This window comes from Haplochromis burtoni, unplaced genomic scaffold (genome assembly GCF_018398535.1).
Source record: "Haplochromis burtoni strain Fernald_Lab_line unplaced genomic scaffold, NCSU_Asbu1 Contig_43, whole genome shotgun sequence".
Classification (NCBI taxonomy): Eukaryota; Metazoa; Chordata; class Actinopteri; order Cichliformes; family Cichlidae; genus Haplochromis; species Haplochromis burtoni.
In genome coordinates, this window is record NW_024582404.1 from 308,532 (window position 1) to 328,735 (window position 20,204).

General features: G+C 41.7%; 1 protein-coding gene across 1 annotated transcript; it reads right to left on the reverse strand.

Moving 5' to 3' along the window:
- Window positions 1-96: 96 nt before the first annotated feature.
- cnot6l (CCR4-NOT transcription complex, subunit 6-like) lies at window positions 97-19,348 on the reverse strand. Its single transcript, XM_005921992.3, has 12 exons — window positions 19,181-19,348; window positions 15,559-15,680; window positions 15,133-15,319; window positions 14,704-14,789; window positions 12,045-12,134; window positions 11,807-11,875; window positions 10,915-11,072; window positions 9,213-9,367; window positions 8,550-8,701; window positions 5,944-6,171; window positions 5,350-5,552; window positions 97-849 (listed from the first exon to the last, which is right to left on the reverse strand). Exons 2-12 carry the CDS (start codon window positions 15,668-15,670, stop codon window positions 628-630), a joined length of 1,662 nt encoding a protein of 553 aa, XP_005922054.1. The 5' UTR covers window positions 15,671-15,680; window positions 19,181-19,348; the 3' UTR covers window positions 97-627.
- Between the last annotated feature and the right edge of the window lie 856 nt (window positions 19,349-20,204).

Consider the following 20,204-nt stretch of genomic DNA (forward strand, 5'->3'; position numbering starts at 1 on the left):
TAAGGACCTTTTTGCAAAACAATTACCAACAGAAACAATCCTTCTACATTCTCCTATAACATTCAAAAGGTTGAGGTTTTTCTTTTTGTAGTGTTGACCCCCCCCCGTTCAATTAAATACCTGTCAGTTAATCTGGGAGTGAAAGCAGCTTTCAGCTCTATAAACTGTGCAGCATTAATACGATCACGTGTCTGTACTCTAAAAATTTCACAGCTGTGTGAAATGATGCTTATGTTTGTGTAGCAGCTTTACCTTAAACAGTCGTTTGTATTAGTTTGTTATTGTAGAATCTTTAAGCGGCCATGATTACAACTAATCAAAAAAAAACAAAAACAAAACAACAAAACAGACGTTGGGAAATACTTCATCCCAAGCCCAACATTTGGTATCAAGCCTTTTCAAGGGGAGAAAAGAAAAAAAAATATACAGTGTGCAAAAACATAAAAAGGAGCAACACCCGGGGCAAATACTTCACTCCTTTTGGGGTTAGAGGCGGTCAGATGGTGTCCGAGTTTAACGTGAACTGTACAGGGTCCTGTATAAAGCTGGAGGGAGGAGGTGGGACAGTGTTTAAAAGGTGAGGTAAAAAGGGGTAGGCGGGGCGCTCTCTCTCATTCTCAGGGTGCACTACCTGTGGACCGGCAGGTGCAGCCCGTTGAGGGGGTTGAGCGGGTGGGGCAGGGGAGGGTGCAGCTCCAGCTGGGCCAGCAGGGAGAAGTGGTCCGAGGGGATGTGCGGGTGGGGGCAGCCCGTGATGTTGTTGTCTATGAGCCACTGGCTGTCGAGCGGTCCGAGCATGCCCAGGACGCTCATGTGGGTCTTGGAGAAGAAGATGTAGTCGATCACACCCTGCAGACACACAAACGCCACCTGATGTTAACTCTGTGTGGGAGTCACTTAAAACAACACCAACCAATTTAATGATCCACTGCTTCCCCATTTCCATGGCAGCACATCCTCAATTTCTCGTGTTTTGGTGTCTCGCACCAAAGTTACAAATGGTCTGTATAGCGCTTTACTAGTCCCTAAGGACCCCAAAGCGCTTTACACATCCAGTCATCCACCCATTCACACACTGGTGATGGCTGCTACACTGTAGCCACAGCCACCCTGGGGCGCACTGACAGAGGCGAGGCCCTCTGACCACCACCAGCACGGGTGAAATGACTGTCCAAGATGGGGCTCGAACCGGCAACCTTCCAATTACAAGGCGAACTCCCAACTCTTGAGCCACGATCGCCCCCTACAAGCAGAGGAGGCGAGGAAAAAAGCTTTTCTTGTTTCTCTAATGTGTGCCATCCATCTGTCTGTGACCTCAGCACACCTTGCATAATGCAACAGGAATGGAGAGGAGAGAGGAGGATGCAGGAGGAAATATCAGTGAGAATGCACAGGGAGCGTTTTTACCATCAGTATATAAAAGACACGTGGCCACAGCGAGGGGAGGAGACAATGACGCACAAATCAAAGAAAGGAGAAAAATCTGCTGTTTGTCATTCGTCCGTAAAACATTTGAATCTGCCGAGACTCGTACAGAAAGCCCGAGCTCTTTCTAACAACTGTGGAAAATGTTTAAAAAGGTCCAGTTGGTCTATTTTATTTACCCCTTTCCTCACTTTTCCACACATCACTTCCTGTCCTCTTTTCCTCATCACTGATTGGCTGTTGTGTTTCTTCTTTAATGACACCACCCTTTTCACTGAATCACAGAGAGGCCCTTTGGGTGACTTTTGGTTACTTGTTCTTTTTACCTGCAGTTTAACCAATCACTTCATGACTTAAAGCCTAATCTAGTTTTTCTTTGCTTTTCAGAGTAAACATCATTTAGCACTGGAGTGCAACGTGGCAGGTTCCCCTCGATGATACAAATCTTTACCTCTGAGCCTCCCACTTAACAGGTTGCATAAAATAATTCAGGTTGTTGCTCAAACTTCCACGAGTGGACGAGTGCGAGTGTCGTGACTAGTAATGTTCTTGTTGATGCTGTGCTGAGATGTCCAAACTTAAGTGTTAATTGATATTGTGTTGTTTTTAATCTGTTTATTACATTTTTGTGTCATTTTATTTCACAATGAGAAGGAGCTGGTTTTGTTTTTTGCTTCTTTTATGAGTGTTTATAGAAAATCCCTGTTTGATGTAGAGCTCCAGTTTCTAATTTAGTTTCTAATGAATCTATTTTTTTTGCATGAACACATTAGCTCCTCAGATGAGTAATCAACGCTAAGAGAAGCAGCAATGAGTCAAGCTCGTTATTAGTATAAACATTAATCACCGAAAGTGTTGCCAGTGACTCCGTGGGATTCAGCCAGTGATATCGCCAGTGGGCAGAGACTAAAATTGTAAATAAGTAGATGAGTCTTACAGACGCAGGGTTAGTGAGAATGGCTCGTCTGCACTGTCTGAAGAGCTACATTAAAAAAAGTTGAGCCTGTGGAAGGTTTATTAATGGCTGGCCGTAGATGCCTCGTCTCAGAGGGTATCACTGTGAGCTTTAGCTCCCTGTGGGTCTCCCCGTCGCTTTCTGCCTAGGTCTCGCCCCCACTTGTAACCTCAGACATCCCCGTGTGGAGGCTGGAGGGACTAAACATTGCTCATGTGAAGATTACAGTCAAAAACACCCACCAATCTGGGCTTAAATTCCCCAACAGAGAACTCACTGGAAAGTCTGTGCATGCATGCAAGCATACATATATATACATATATTAAAAAAAATAAGGTAATAAATAACTGTTAAATAACTGACACCCCAATACTGAATAAATTAACCATTTGTAAGACAAGAAAAAGAGAGCAGAAAAAAAAGAAGAAAAGAATTTGATCGTGAACTGTCTGGCTCGATGACTCATTAGAAACCGAAGCTGAAATGATGTGACAAATCAAAACCGCGAGGCAGCTTCGCACGAAATAAAGCGAATACGAGTTTTTGCTGCGGAGCGCGCTGAAGGGTAAAAATCACGGCTCAGAGGCCGCGATGTTCAAAGTTTTCCGTTCCCGCTGACAGCTCCCACTGCAAAACTCAGATATACAAAAGTGAAACACACAGCAACAGTATTTTTTTCTCTCGATTGAACTTAATGCCCACCTGTGTAATTCACTCAGTGATACAGAGTTCCCAGCACCAAATTTAACGGAGGCAGTAACAAAAAAACCTCAGTACAAAAAACCTATTTGACAGAATTCATCGTTGACGTTAAATTTGTCGCTGTAACACGTTCATCTACACGACTGAACCTGCACCTGAAACAGCAACATTATCCACAATAAATATAGCAGGTAGTGATTTTCTGTATTTTAACGTGGCAGAGACGACTAGGAATATCACGTTTTCATATGCAGCCCTTTTGTCTTGACGACACCCTGTCGATGCGACGGCTACAGCGATCGACCAATGAAGGGTAACGGTCCATCTCTGGAAACATGCAAAGTACTCATTATGAGGCTGGAGGAGTAGCGGAGGCATGATTTGCCAGTTTATTAGCTGGGAAAAACCACTCGGTTAAGTTTAGGGACTAAACCTTTCTTGTTTAGGTTTAGGGAAACATGGCCATCTGTTCCCTGACTCACAGGGTTATGGTATTAGTGTGACAGCTTCATAATGCCTGAAACCGCAAAGGTCACAAAGCACCAAAATGAGCCATGGTGGTGGTTTTTGATAAAATCAAGTGACACCTCAAGGATGAACACGAGCTTTGCGCATCAGCATCCGTCCCAGTGTACATGGAGACTAATTTTATTCCTCTCTCTTACTTTATTTCTTCCTTTGGAAAGTCCGCGCTGCGAGGTGACACGCTTAAAAACTGTCAGCATCTGAGTGCAGCGAGGGTCTCCTCAAAACCACAGACCATCGACGTGTTTTACATGATAAAGACGCTTACAGCACAGTGAAAGTTTGAAAGTTCGAAACAGATACAAATTAAGATAGTGACAACAGGATGTGTAGGCTATACTGCAATTTGTAACGTGATATTACTCCACACCAGCGCCTGTTATAACATGCCCCAAAGATAGGATAAGCTTTATTAGTCCCACACGTGAAAAATTTGTTGTTACAGATGTTAGACAAATTCTTCAATTATCTGTGAGACGCACAGGCAGACAAAAAAACAAAAACAAAAAACAAAAAAACAAAAAAACCTCATTTGTGCCTTTTAATTCCTGCACACATCAGTTTTTGTGTAGCGAGGAGGAAAATAGTGGATGTTAGTGAGAATATGAGCATTATTATTACTAGAGCAAGATGATAAAGACAGGACAAAAACTGATATCTGTACACGGCGGCTCTAAAAACAGTATGCTAGCACTAAACTAGTAGCAAACATACCCAGATCTTCAACAGTTAACAGTAGCAGTCAGACACAGCACTGTAGCTATTTGCACAGTATAAGCACAAGCTGCCATTCACACACTCACCAATACACTCATGCTTCTTCCTGCTTCTTCCATCTAAAGTTTGTACTGTTAACCGGAAATCATGCGTGACAATCAAGCTCATGTGGATTAATGAGAAACTGATGCAATGACCACTATTTCTTGGTAGCAGCTTCCTCTCCGATGGGGTCTCTCTGGTTCAGATGCGTGAGGTCCCCACCATGAATAATTGCTGCTTTGGAAAGGCTTTCCCAAGAATAAAGACACAATCATTACCTAACCCTGGCTTGCTTAACATGCAGAAACAAGACTAGCTGGCAGAGTGACTCACATTTCATGATAAATATGATCCAGTAACGTAAACCTTTACATTTAAAAAAGAAAGTAACTGGTAAGCATTTTTTTCATAAGTTGGGTAGCTTCTCTCTAAGTGAGCTCACTCTGTCTCACTTCACTTACAGAAACACATAAGCTGACTCACAAAAATCGGGCACGACCCACCAACCAACTTCCACAGACCTACAACAGTGAACTCGTCAAGTTCAGTTGCTTTACTCAAACCAGGATAAGGTGAGCTGTCAGATCACTCAGTAGTAAAAGGGGAAAGAACATCTGCAGCGGGACATCTGTGTCCTCTCACAGAAGCTGATTAGAGCCAATGTGACTCACTGCACTCTTTGACCAAGTTATCACACAAACACAGAATGAATCTTGGCGTCCTGAAGCGTGGGGCAGGGAACAGGGAACGTTTCGGGTGGGTGAAAACAACTCCCCCTCTAACTTTTCAGTCAGACACATTTGCAGGACCAGAAATTCCCGACCCTGCTCTACGCCCTCTCTGAGTCTGCTTGTTGAAGGTTTTTTCCTTCCACAGAGGACGTTTGGGGGTCTCGCTCAGCTTGACTTTTGACATTTTGGGCACTATATAAATTACTGTTACGGCTTCAAATGGAAACGAGTTTATTTGTGTTTTTGTTTTACCTTGAAGTCATATGTGTAGTTGGTGTAAGGCATCAGATTGCTGTCGTAGGCGCTCTTGAGCTGGAAGCTGTGTGTGATGCTTCCATCCGAGTTTCCATTCTTGCCGTTGCAGTTGAAGTTGGTCAGACATTCGCTGTAGCGTAGCTCCTTAAAGTCCTTGTGGTTCTCGGCCACTCCTCCGTCGCTCAGATACTCCACCACACCTGCATCAAAGAGCAGGAACATTAGCGAGATATTAATCAGAACTTTATTTAATTATTAAATCCTTTAATTAAGGAAAAGAAACTCATGACATCATTCGTGGCTTTAAAGGGAAACTGATGATGGAAACCACGCTGGCAACAAACAAATATACAGACACTTTCCCATTGCCGGTAAAAACAAAGAAAAAACTAGATAATAAAATAAAATAATGAAGGTTCACATTTTTTAACACGGATAGGTCATTTTAATCAAGCTAAATCTATTTTTCTTTGTTATGTATTAATTGTGTCAAGTTATCAGGTGTCCAGAATGTATCAGGTGGGAACTTTAATCAGGTTTGGTTGATTTATATGGAACGACCCTGGTTCCTGATAAGTGACAGAGCCCTACCGGAGTCAGGCAGCGAGTTGAGGTCAGCGCACAGGACGATGGGGATTGAGGACGGGTCAGAGGTCGGCGATCCCGTTGCCACAGAGCCCGAGGCCCTCTCAGCAATGCTCTTTAACTCTGACAGGAACATCATGGTTTGGATCAACTTGACGTCCGAGTACTCGGGGTCCCAGTGCATGTGGGCGTTGGCCACCAGGATGAGCTGCCTCTCCTGAGGCGGCTTCATGCCTTAAAAAAAAAAAAAAAAAAAAGTCAAGTAGGGCTTTAATTAAAATTTTGATTTACACATTATTAAAAAAGATAAAATGTAAAAAACAATCTTCTCATGCTCTTTTTAATTCACATCCTTTTACTTCTATTAAAAGTTCAAATTCACTCCCCAACAGGTTCACATACATTTATATAAACTATAGTTCACTGTAGGGCTGTGCGATATGACCAAAATCTCATATCCCGATATAAGAATTCTATCGTCCCGATAACGATATAAATCACAAAAATGTAACATTTTCTGTAAAATCTGTGAATCTCGGGTCGAGTGTTTTAACCGATGCATGAAACGACACATTTTTAGACACAAGTTGTAACGGCGCCGTTTTCTTTGTGAGTATTTATTACACGGCGTGCTGCGGGGAAAAGCCTGTTCTAACGTTTGAGTCTAAGGTTTATTTTTTAGCACCGGCTGGCGGCTCTTTTTTACTTCTCATCCGTAAATAATCTGCTCTTTCACGTGATTCAGTTTATTTTGAACTTTAAGAAATGAATATAGCCACTACAGCGACCATCAAAAAGATGAAAAAAATATTGCCGTAAACAGTTTATTTTGCGACACCACGAAACAAACGATAGCATAAAATGAAACGATAGACGTTTTTATATCATCATCCGATATATATCGTTATATGAACAGCCCTAGTTCACTGAAATGTAATTAAAGACCAATACAAACTTAATGAAAAATACTTGATTCCCTTAAAGTTAAAAAAAAAAAAAAAAAAACGTTGTCACCATTTGTACTCGATCATGTGACATCCTAAAAGTCTTCATAAAGAAGCAATGAAAGGAAACTTTTTCCACAAGCAGCAACTTCCAGAAACAACGGCAGACAAGCCGAGAAGCTGCAGCTCCTGTTGTGGCCGCTTGAATAAGCAGCAACTTAACAGAAACTTAAAAGCAGAAATCAGCATTTTACAGCCCGACACAAAAACAACTTTTATTTTCCACATATAGTTTTCACATATGATCAACGAATTTTATTTATGCTTTTACGAACAAAAAGTTCTATGAATAAAGCCGTGAAAGATGCATATAAAAAGTACACGAGGAAAGAAATTAACTGACAATGATTCTAAATCTGAGTTGTGGTTTTTTCTTCACTTATTTTGAGAATAAGACTTTAAAATATATGAATTACACAATTCTACACACTTTTACTGTACAGACATTTATAGTTCCACAAAATTATACTGGGGAAAAAAAAACAGACGCTATGTAAGCAAAATAGTACATCACTTTCACTGACACATGAAAAAAAAAAAAAACTAAAAATAAAATAAATAGGATGTAAAAGTCCCCTGAACAAATCCTCATCGTAGTCTTATTTCAGATGCAGTAAACCACAGAACTATGAGGCAACTTCAGAAACTTAAAAGCGCTGACAGAGTAAAATATTTAAAAAGGAAGAGTGCGATACAGTGAGCATCAGTAAACCAGACAGGGAACGACCACAAACAGACGTTTTACTGTAGCTCGCTGGGAGTGCAAATGGCCTGTGCCTGTCTCTCGCTGCAAACCTTAGTAAGTTAACTAACTAATTAAATACATATAAGCTTTAAAGCACTGATATTATGTGAGCATCATCAGCCACAGTGAGGCAAAACACCTTCAAACACACGATCTCCGTGGACACAACTTCACTAAAACGCATTTTCCGTACGACGGCCCGGACCCAACAGCAGGACCTGTATCTGTGTGCAGGTAGATACAGGAGGAGCACTGCCAGCGCCCTACACGGTGACCTCCAGCGGGCAAGTTTCTGACAAACTGTCAGGAACAGACTCCATGAGAGTTGCGTGGAGGCTCGCTTTGTGTTACACTGTGATAATCGAGTGTACCTTAATTAACTTTTTAACAGCGTATATTCTGTTCGGTTTACTTGTCTTTTAAACATTGCATCTTTTCTTTCTCTCTTTCCATTTCCAGCCTTCGTTGTAACTTCTTAACTCTCTTTGTAAAGCACCCTGAAGCCTCTGATTAAAACCCAATTGTGACACCTTGTGGGAAAATACATTACTGCAGTTTTACTGTTTAATATTTTGGGCGAAAATAATTGTAGATCACAATTTTCAAGCTGAAAACAACCAGATTTTTTAAAAATCTTGCTCTGTAACTACTGAACTGTGTGCATGTATCACATGTAAGTAATAACGCTGGTTTTATAAACTAAATTTCCAAGTTACAGAGGCAGGCGAGTCAGTTTCACATGCATGGTTATGTTGTCATGGATAATTTGATAATATAACAAAGCTGAAGCCATTTTTGGGTCAGGAGAAAACAACTTGGAATTACCTAAACTGCTAAATTACAAAATGAAAGTCCTTTCTTACCCCCGGAGAACATGTCCTTATTGACCTCGAGCAGCACGGCCACCCCGATGTTGTCTTTGGTCATCACTCTGTTCAGCATGACCTCTGAACCCTCAGAGTTAGCCATGGCTACCTGATTGAACTCCACAGTGTGTTTCTGGATCAAAGTGAACCTGTGAGAGAATCAAACAAGCAGCAGAAATGTCCACGAGGGCTTTGAAAATGCACTAGTTCCATATGAAAAGTTGTTCCTCCTTTAAATCTGCTCCTCGTCCTTCATTTTTCCTGGCTCAGAGAGAACCAGGCTGGGCGACTACAAAGGAAAGTAAATGCAAACAGGCTGCGATGAGTCTGTGATGCAGTCTTATGTTTGTGACCATTTCTAAATAGATCACATGAAAAATCATACATCATAAAACACAGCGAGCTGAGCTCCATCTATGGCAAAGATTACCCAAAAATGACATATTTATAGTAATAATATAATTATAATAATAAAATACATTTTATAGCTGAAACTGGAAAAAAAACAAAAACAAAACCAAAAAACAACTTGAGCTCAGATTTTAATAAGAGGAATTTTTTTTTTTTATGTAGAAAAACTTTTCATCAAATGTATTCACACAGTTTCAAATCATAAAGGCATGTTTTGTAACGTGTATAAAATAAAGCTCTTAAACCCACTTCTCAGTCTTGAAGAACACGGCACAGCCGTCCACATGTTTCCTCTCCTGTTCTGAAACCAGTTTGGCACGAGATTTTGGACAGAAGTAGCCGTCATAGCCGCGCTCCTTTAGTGTTTCCAGAAACAACATGTAGTACTGCTCCGTCTCCACCTCCTGCAAAAACACACAAGGTAAGAAAAGTCACGTAAAGGAGCAGATGAGATATACAGGGAACGCACACAACATTAAAACACTGACAGGTGAAGTGAACACCGCTGAGGAAACCTTGTAAACTGGATAAGGAAGGGCTCAAAGTCATAACCAGGGTTCTTGTACTATTTAAAGATACACATCAGTGCTTTTAAGATCTAAGTAAATACAATTACTTGTGGCTACCAGTGTGGCCCCTCAGTCTCCGAGTAGATACAAGCTCTGAATTATCACATTCACAACTTTGGGGTGTCCACGCAACCTGCCCGGTGATGACGACACCCCATCAACTTTTCACGGTTGTGGGGTTAAAAACTAAGGATGAACATTCTGATTCCTTGAAATTCACTCATGACTGTAAGTGTACTTCACTCAAAAAAGCCAGTGAAGTCAAAATGAGCAGTCAAAGCCGTCATGATTTACTAAAGAGATGAACGCTGGTATTTTTGCTGTGGCTTTATCGGAGGAAAAAACTTTGAAAGGAGAATCAAATCACAGAAACATGATTTAAGAAGGCAAAATTTGCCATGTTTGATGAATGAAAGGGGAGTGTATCATAATGAAGGTGCAGGTGGATGGCTCAGAGCTCTGTGTGCAGTGCATGAGTTTTAGCTCCATCCTGTTCCTCACGTCTCTCAGATCCATACAAGATTGAAACGGCTGCCAAAATCTAGAAATTATCGGTATGCATGTGGCACAGTCACTGTATCATTTTATTAATATGCAGCTTTGTCAGGGTCTGATGATAAATAGTGTTTTGTTTCTCTCCTGCATGTCCTGCAGGTTAGCTGTTACACAGACGGACTAGTTGGTAATATACAGCACTTCTCAGGGAAGTTTCCACTCAGTGGAAAATAAAGCCAGCTTTGTATGGGCAGGATTAATCAGTAACATCTACCTCTTTATCTTCAATACACAATGGCCCGGTTGTGCTGACAGGTGAACGCTGGATACTGTGGATTGATCCAAGCAGTTTATAGCAGCTCTGCACACAGTCTAATGATTAGAGCGGAGAATAGTCCGAAGAATAATAACAACCTTTGTTGACACGATTGTGGGGGAATCACCTCAGGGGACGGACAGATGGCTACAGAAGGCAATAGTGCCAATTAAAAATGTTAGAAAAAACACAGCCAGACAAAAGCAGGCTCGTTTTAGTTCATCTTTATTGTTTTTGTTCAGATTTCGAAAGCATTTCTTTAACTGCAAAAATGGGTCCAATGCCTTGTGCACTGGAGAGCAGTCCGATCCCTGCCCTAGTGCATGAGGCTAAGAGGTGCTGGGAAGATGTAGCCTGGTTCACCTCAATCCACAGCACTGTGTCTGTATATACACATAGACAACCCCAATACTGATGTAACCAGATAACCATCTGAGTGGAAAGATATCCAAATTATTAAAAAATCTCTTTGTCTAAGGTACGCTATGGCTCCACCACAAATACTAGTAATATGCCGCAAAACAGTTAGTGAGGAAGATTTAAAGTATCTTACAAGGCGGCCTAGCTTTACCTGTAGGCTGATGATGTCAGCGTCACAGCTGGTGATTTCCTCCATGATTCCCTTCTTCCTGTACTCCCAGTTTAAGGCCCAGGATGGACAGTAACCATACAGCTGTCGCGTGGCATACTTGTCACACAGCACGTTGTAGCACATAACCGTGAACACAGCTACAGGGAGACAGAAGTAAAGTTTGCCAAATTACTGAATCATCTGAGAAAAGACACACGACACATCTGACAGTTACGAACAGCCTGAATAATTATTCCCCCAAACTCAGAGTCAGAATACTTTATTAATCCCTAAGGAAATCATGTGGTTACAGTTGCTCCAAGACAATAACAGTAACAGACTGAACTAAATTAAATAACACAACATATTACAAAGTTTACAAAATATAAGAAACAGCTCTACAAATAGCTCAGAACGGATCATCAATGGACTTTGCTAATGCTAACTTTAAGAAATCTGAATGTTTATCTCAGTTTCAAATTTATGAGCCAGTTTCAGTTGAAGCTTTTTCTGTCAATCAACACAGCCATAAAGCTAACGTTAAGCCTTACCAGAATCCAAATGGGGAAGTTATTAAAAAAAAAGAAATCTTCTCCAGGTACATCTGTTTTTCATCCCAGGCTGTAAAGGTGCTATTTAATGCTATAAAAATGCTGCTGGACAGTATGCAAGTTTTTATTTTATGCATGATATCAATTTTTACTGCAGCCATAAGAGTGATTATAGAAAATACCCACAGTGGCTTATCCAGATTTTCAGACGTACATAATTGTACTATAACACGGCATGCTGGGTAATGCTGGGCTTTACGGATAACCTAAAGAGCATGAGAAGCCATCAGCTCATAAACGACTCACTCCCAGTGCCACGTTATTATATGAAGGAAACTTACCGGTGGGGATCATTTGGTCTCGCTCTTTCAGAGTGATCCAAGGTCTTTGGGGGAGCTGCTCTGGGTGCACTGGAAAAACAGGCCGGGATTAGCGCTCATTTGTGCGTGACAGACACAGTGGTTTACCTGCTATGATATACCTGCAGCGCTGAGGTCTACAAAATAACTGTTTGATAAAATATGCATGAGTTCTGATAAACAGATGAGGGGTGAGGTCGTGCGTTGCCGAGCCGTTTACCTGCTAGATTGTCGAGCATGTAGTTCAAAAGCTTTCTGGTTCCATCTGGCTCCTGGTACAAATTGAGGATGTCTTGGGACAAAGGATTTCCTGCAAATAAGATAAGATAAGATAAGATAAGATAACTCGTTATTGTCATTGCACAGTCATACATAGCACAGTAGTACAATGAAATTGGAAAACTGTCCTACGTCGGCACTACATATAACACAACACGACACATCACAACGCAACACAGTACATTAACTTAGTAATAAAAAAGAAGAAGTGTATTTGAATTGCACACTGTTATTATTGCATCTTGTTATAAATATAAATATTATTATTGTTACTGTTTTTATCGTTGTTACCTCCCCCCCAAAAAAGTCCAGGGCGGTATCCAGTCAGGTCAGCTATTTGCATTGATCAGGGCTGTTGCCCTGTTGTAAAAGCTGTCCTTGAGTCTATTTGTTCGGGACCTCAGCAGCCTGAACCTCCTGCCAGACGGCAGCAGCTTAAACACCCGGTGTCCTGGGTGTGTGCAGTCCCGTAGGATGCTGCGTGCCCTCTTGAGACAGCGAGTGCTGTACAGGTCCTTCAGGGAGGGAAGAGGATGTCCAATGATTTTTTGGGCCATATTGATGACCCTCTGGAGAGCCTTTCTGTGTGCTGTGGTGCAGCTGGAGAACCACACACCGATGCAATATGTCAGCACACTTTCAATGGAGCAGCGGTAGAAGACTGTCAGCAGCTCCTTCTTCAGGTCTATTTTTCTGAGGATTCTCAGAAAGTGGAGACGCTGTTGGGCCTTCTTTAAGACCGCAGAGGTGTTAGAGCTCCATTGGAGGTCTGTGTCTATGTGCACACCCAGAAACTTGAAACTGGAGACCCTTTCCACACACTCCCCGTTGATGCTGACAGGCTGCAGCTCGGACTTCCTCCTTCTGAAGTCAACTACCAGTTCTTGTGTCTTGGTGGTATTGAGGTCCAGGTTGTTATCTACACACCAATCTGACAGCCTCTGAACTTCAGCTCTGTACGCCGTCTCATCTCCCCCTGAGATGAAGTCTCTGATCCAACGGCAGGTGGTAGAAGGAAGTCCGATTTCCAGCAGTTTAACTATTAGTCTGTCCGGGAGTATCGTATTGAAAGCAGAGCTAAAGTCAACAAAGAGCAGTCTGGCGTAACGGCCCTGCACTTCCAGGTGAGAGATGGTGGTGTGGAGCGTTGTAGCAATGGCATCTTCAGTTGATCTATTAGCTCTGTATGCGAACTGGAGCGGGTCGAGTGTGGGTGGCAAGCAGGACATGATGTGACGTCGGACCAGTTTCTCGAAGCACTTCATTATAACAGGTGTTAGAGCAACTGGTCGGTAGTCGTTGAGGCTGCTAATGTTAGTACGCTTTGGCAGTGGGGCAATTGTGGCCGACTTTAGGCACGGTGGGATGCAGGACTGGGACAGTGAAGTGTTGAAGATCTTGGTGAAGACCCCAGCCAGCTGGTCTGCACACTCTTTTAGGACCCTTGCGGTTACCCCATCTGATCCGGCGGCCTTCCTGGGGTTCACTGCCCTCCGTGTGCGCCTCACCTCATATTCCTGCACCATGAGGCTTGGGCTGCTGCTGCTGTCCGATGCTTTTGCTGCTGCCGTCTCTGGTCCCTTCACCTCAAAATGTGCAAAGACGTGGTTCAGCTCCTCCGCAAGCGCCGCGTTACCCTCAGTCAACGTGGTATTGCAAGGTTTGTAGTTGGTTAAGTGCTGAACTCCCTGCCATACCTGTCGTGAGTTGTTGTTGCTGAAGTGGTCTTCGATCAAATGAATCAGTTTTGGGTTTGTTTTTTTTGCTTTTTGTTTTGTTCTTTCTTCCTACCTTACAATTGGCCTTTGGGGGAGGGGACTAAATATATAAATACACAGTAAAAGCAATTAATCTGTGTCAGCTTATTGGAGTCTATGCGTTTGATGGCTATTTGTGACCATTAAATGTGCTTGAGTAAATGAACAACACTTTTAGCTCTCATTGAAACTCTTTGAGAGAAGCCAAAAACGTTTATACGAAGGAAAAAAAACTGTCTGCGCACTCTATTCAACAGCTACCATTACGGGAGAAATTCTCAGGTTTTTTGGTAAGCAGCAGTGATTCAGTACTCTTATATCGCTTTTCCATTAGTACCTACTCGGGTGAGTCAGGTCGCACGACGCGGTTTTTCATTAGGTGATTACCTGGTACCTTTTAGCACCTACTCAACTGGGGTTCCAAGAGATCCCAGGCAATCCAAAATGCGACGTCAAGAGATCGCATGCCACCAATTGGGTAGTCAGTGGCGTCACTCTACGACTCATGAGAGCGTCTCCATCGTGAAAACCAAAACAGACATTATTGAAACCCAGCAACGAGCAACATGGCTACAAAAAAACCCCAAAAAGTCAGAGTCTTGACGCTCGCTTTTGTTGTAGCGCTCGTGTCGCATGCAAATGATGTCACGGGATGTTTGGCTGCGTTGCTATAACGACCCCACAAACATTAGGTGGTACTCGAATTGAATGGAAATCGAATACAGGCTAAGTGGTACCGTCTAGAGATGTGTGGAGCCGATCCGAGTAGGGACTAATGGAAAAAGGGCTTCAGACATTCATTTTTGCTGCTCCAAAATCGTAATAATGAAAAACAAAACTCACCTTTTAGCCCGAGGGTTTGTAACTGGAAAAGCCTTCCAAGTTCGTAAGGCAGAACTCGTAAAAGATTATTGTTTAAAAGCAATTCCCTGCAAGAAACGAGACAAAAACAGTGTTTTTTCAAACAGTTTGGTGATTCCTCATCATTGATGTGTTTCTACTGGCATCAAAGCGTCGTCCACCACACATTCTTGTTGTCACATCTTCAGTCTCTGCTTGACAGCTTTGTTTTTGTTTGCGAGATGCTTTTATCACCCCCTCTCTTCAAAATGTTCCCTGTGTTTTTAAACATTGTGTTTATCATGATCGCTTCTCTTCATTGCTTTGAGATGGCTCTACTATCCCTTCAGTGACTCTGAAGAATTCTTCGTTTTCAAGGCTAAATACGCACGTCTCCTTAAGTGAAGTTAGAAATACCAGCAGACAGCCTACCTGAGAGAGACCATGTTGCCCAGTTCGGCGGGCAGACTGCGGAGCTTATTGGACGACAGGTTCAGGTAGACCAGGTTGGGCAGCTTGGCGATGTCTGGCGGGATGCGGGTCAGGTTATTGTCATTGATGTGCAGCGCCGTGAGGTGGGTGAGTGTCCACAATGAGCTGCTCAGGCTCCTCACCCGCCCTGCATCCAAACACAGACATCAAGTCGAACATGAGAACAAAAGCACAATGTGGATGAGATGAGAAAAGTTAACTCTCGCGGATTAAAACACAGTATTTTGGCTCTGTCATGAGCTGAGATTTAAAATGTTTCCAACATTTTCAATGCTTCCTTCCTTTAGGAATAGTTTTAGATCTGAGCTTCAAGGCCTCATTTTATTTTTAATGGAAGTGGGCCCAGAGGGAGTGAGTGAGACTGACCAGATATCTCGAGCTCGGACCAGTGAGACTTCTTCCCACTTGCCGCCTCGTCGGCTGGCATGATGGTGTAACATCTGCGGGGATCTGGAGGATCATATTTTTCCTTTGGCATACCTGTTAATCTGAAAGACACAGCAGAGATGTGCTTTAACGTTCTGCACTACAAAGAGCAGGACAACGCTACCGACGAATAACAATAATAATATTATTTGATTTTAGAAAACAAATTCAAAGAAATTATTTTATAAATACTAAAAAGAAATCAAGAAAAACCACCTCCAGTTACAATAACATGATGATAAAATTGCCACTAATAATTATTATTAAAAAAAAAAAAGATATAAAAAAACTCAGAATATATTTATAATCAAAACATTAGAACTGCATTTACATTAATAAATATATTTAATAGTATTAAAATGTTTTAAATGGACAAATAAAAACATGATAATAATTAAAATAAAGAAAACAATAAGATTAACAATAATGCTACTTCTATACAATTGCAAAATATCGTATTAATATAATATTTAGCAATTATAAGAACTGTATTTTTAAATAAAGTAATTAAAAAAATAATAAATCAATGTAAAAAAAATTAACATTTAGATTTAAGTTATTTTATATTAGATATCTGCACCTCACAAAATGAACCAATGTAAATTTAAATTAATGCCCATTTTGCAAAAATATGATGATGCTACCACCATAATAAATAAAAAAGAAACTACCACTGTGATATAAACACATGCTTGTACCAGTCAGCTCTGCTGTCATCACCACTATGGTCAAAAGGTCAAAAGTACGCATTAATAAAAGAAACTCTATAAGATATATCTATATATAGAGAAAGACTAACAGATAAAATAATATATTTTAAAAAACCAAATGATTAAAAACTTTTAAAGGAAAACGTCGCCTGTTTGCAATGGAACTGCGTTCTCTGGAAACAAACAGATCCACACTTCTTCTCACATACAGCAGTTTATACGTTTATTAAAACCTTTTTTTAAATACTCTGCAAAATATTTTCCCTCTCATTCACCCCACCCGCAGCAGTCAACCGTTTACCATCAGCAGCATCAGAAAGCTTTTACCGGCACGTCGCTGCTAGAGATGATTTCCCACCCGTAGCATACCACAGTGTCTGGACCAACACGATGCCAAACCAGAAAACCACAGAGGGTGCACCTGGAGGAGAACTGGCAGCGACACAAAGAGCTGATACTCTGAAGTAACTCTCCCAGTAGGTTTTAAACTCAGCTGGAGACATTTTTGTGATAAAAGCATCAAATTTCTGATCTTTTAGCAGCTGACTGAAAGCGCTTTCCACCCTTTTGACCAAACAGGACGACAGCAGTCGGTTATTTAGAGCAACAATCAGACATTTACTCCAGGGTTTACCTTACAGCCTCAAATCAAGGTGCCAATCAAGAGAAAACACAACACAGTACTTAAGCCCTCTGTGAAAGGCAAGTTTAAAGGAGGTCTGTGAAGACATTTATTGAATCACTGCTGCTGTCTCCAACAAATAAAGGCTGAAATTTTGCCCTTTATTTTTCTCTTGATCCCAGAAACAAAAAGAGAAAAATGTCCATTATGTTACATTTGGCTCTTGTTTAGATTGAACAACAGTCCAAACCACAGTTTAGTATCATACACGTGAGGAAAAGGCATCGCATTTTAAAAGCTGAAGCCTACAAATGTTTCTGGCTGATTTTACTTACATGCCAGATTTTATTTTTTTTTAATTGAAGCTACGAAATACCCATGTTTTTAATATATGTCATCACATGTATCCATGGACCACTTGGCTTTAAAAAAAAAAATGATTCACAGAGATTTCCGTTTTGGAATCATCTCAAAGTTTGATTAAAATGGCTCAAAGTTCAGTTATAAATACTCGCACTGAATTAAACAACAACTCCTGCAGGTTCTTCTCGGACACAACAACACTACAGAAACTGCTTGCAGAGTTAAATTCTTTATCTGGTTTCTGTGCTCACAAACAATTTTACATTTTCTAAACCAGGTGCTTCCCTAACCGCGGTTACTTCTGTGCCAAAATAATTTTCCAATATAGCCTCCCATCCCACATGGTGGCATGACACTTCAGAGTTGAAACAAAACGCACTTTTTTTAGGTTTTCTCCAATGAATTAGCAGAAAACTTCAAAGTTCAAATATCCAGGGTGCCTTTTTTCTGTTCCTCTATGTCACTGACACGAAACTGATGCAGTTATGCATCACTACGGTGATGCATAGTTTAATTATGCACTGCAGAATTAAACTATGACATAACACATAACCCGATGTTCAAATTTTTAGAAGAAAATATGTTGTAATAACACAAAATTTGGCTTTAGACTGTGACACTCTGACAGGTGTAAAATAAATCTGCCTGCGGGGTATCTCCTGCACTTAGTAAGTTCTGATGAGTAAATAAAGCCAAATTTCCATCCACCCCTGAATTTCCAGGGGCTGACACTTGGTAAGATTTTCAAATTGTGAAGGTAACATTTTGTATAGCTTCATTAAATATACTATGCAATTAAAAGCAGCTGATTCTGAGGGGGTCAGATGGGACCTTTGGCTGATTTTATATGACCACATTACAATGCAAAACCCTGCCTAAATGAAACAAAAGTGTAGATAAACCCTGTTTTATTCTACTTTCATCCAGTTTCTGTTTTTGTGTCGGTTAACTAAAATGTTTTTGCACACTTAGTTTAGTTTCAGTTTGCTTTAATAACCTTGGCTGACCGCTGCTTGAAGCAGGAGCGTGCATGTTATTTAAACTCCGCTGCAGTCAGCAAAGCTATGCATGCACAACACTTGATAACTTTTGAGCAGCGTGTATGTCAACATGAAAAGCATGCAAAGCCGAAAAGGCGAAGGCGCAGGGCTATTATGCAGCAGCTGCCGTGAGGGTTGGCAGAGGGGAATAAGTTTGGAGAAGGACTTACATAACCTGTTTACACACTAATACCAGGTCACAAGTGAGCAGTGACAGATATAAAGCTTGCTGGCATCGATTCATATCACAAGCACATGGAGACAGGCACGAATCTGCAGCTCCAGCAGAGAGCCGTCACTCTATCACAAGCTGGAGGGGATTTCAATAGTTTAGGCTCCTACACAACCAAAACAGTATGACAAAAAACACCTTTCAGGGAGTGAGGAGTTCTTATTTATTTTATTTCATTTTTTTTAATACAGCGATTGCAACTGCTCCAACAGCTGAGTGTCCAAACATAGCCATAATGTCAGAAGTGACACGGTCGGGCCCGTTCAGGAGTTGTTCAGCCCTCCAGCTGTCACACCTGACAGCGAGGTAAACACGCCCTCTGGCTGTGCACACGCCAAGATATCCCACAGCTCCGCATACTCAAACAGCTCCAACACGAAGCCCAAACACGGCTAAACCTGCAGCGCTCTCCGAGCACGCCGCTGGATTTGTTTGGCTAGCGGCTGTGAGGCGCGAGCCGCCCGGGCAGCCACCAAGGCGGACTGCGGGGGAGAGCACTTGGCACGAATACGAGCGGATTTAAGTGCTAAATTAAACCCGGGAGAGCACGGAGAAGGTGGCAGCAGCACAGAAACAAAGTGAGACCTGACATTACCTTCATTCGGGGGCGGTAGAAGACGGGTTATTGCGGGAATTGGCAGCGACATGCAGACGCGGCTGTTGAACCCGTTTAGACCCTGAACGTCTCGGAAACAGAGGGAAGAACAACAAACGCCGTTTCCGCTCGTGCTCGCACACACACACCGACCACGCACCCACCCAGGGCTTCTTCTTCCTCTTCTTCCTCTTGTTAACTTTGGTGCATTAGCGCCACCAACTGGTAGGGACTGGAGGCCACAATGTCGCTCAAAAAACAAAACTAAATAAATAAATAACTTCAAACCAGTTTTTATAACTAAATATGACCTGATAACTTTGATTTCTGAATTTCCATTGCAGTAAATCGATAAGATCTGTTTTAACTTTGATTACACTGAGTTTTTGGTTTTGGATCAGCTACCTTCGCTCACCTTCATATTTCTGACATATAACATGTTCCCTGGTTTCATCATTTCAACAATACTCCCATTGCAATTACCTGTTTGGTGTTTTCCTGCTATGAACGATTAATTGTTTTAACCACTGTCTCGTGAATTTGAGTCGTGATGTATCCCAGTCCTTTCTGTCATCCTCTCCTGTTTCTTTTCCTGTAAAACCATCATCCTCTCGTTTCTCCCTTTCAGTGCTTTTCCCAGTTTTCCTTCTTTGGCTGCCTCATTATACCTCCTTTGCAACCACATTTTTGGGGTAGCTGTGGCTCAGGAAGTAGAGCTAGTTCGAGGTTCGATCCCTGGCTGCTCTAGTCTGCATGCCAAAGTATCATTGGGCAAGATACGGAGCCCGAGTTGCTCCTGATGCATTCAGGAGTGTGAATGTGTGTGGATGTAAGACAGAAAAGCACCTAAATGTAAAAGAAAGTGTTTGCATGAATGTTTGTGAATGGGACATGTTGCACAAAGTGTGTGAGTGCTTGAGCAGAAAAGCACCACATAAGAACCAGTTCATTTGCCCTGTTATTTCCTTTTACTCCATAATGTGCTGATATCTGTGAAAAGGTAACCATAAGCCCATCATACTGA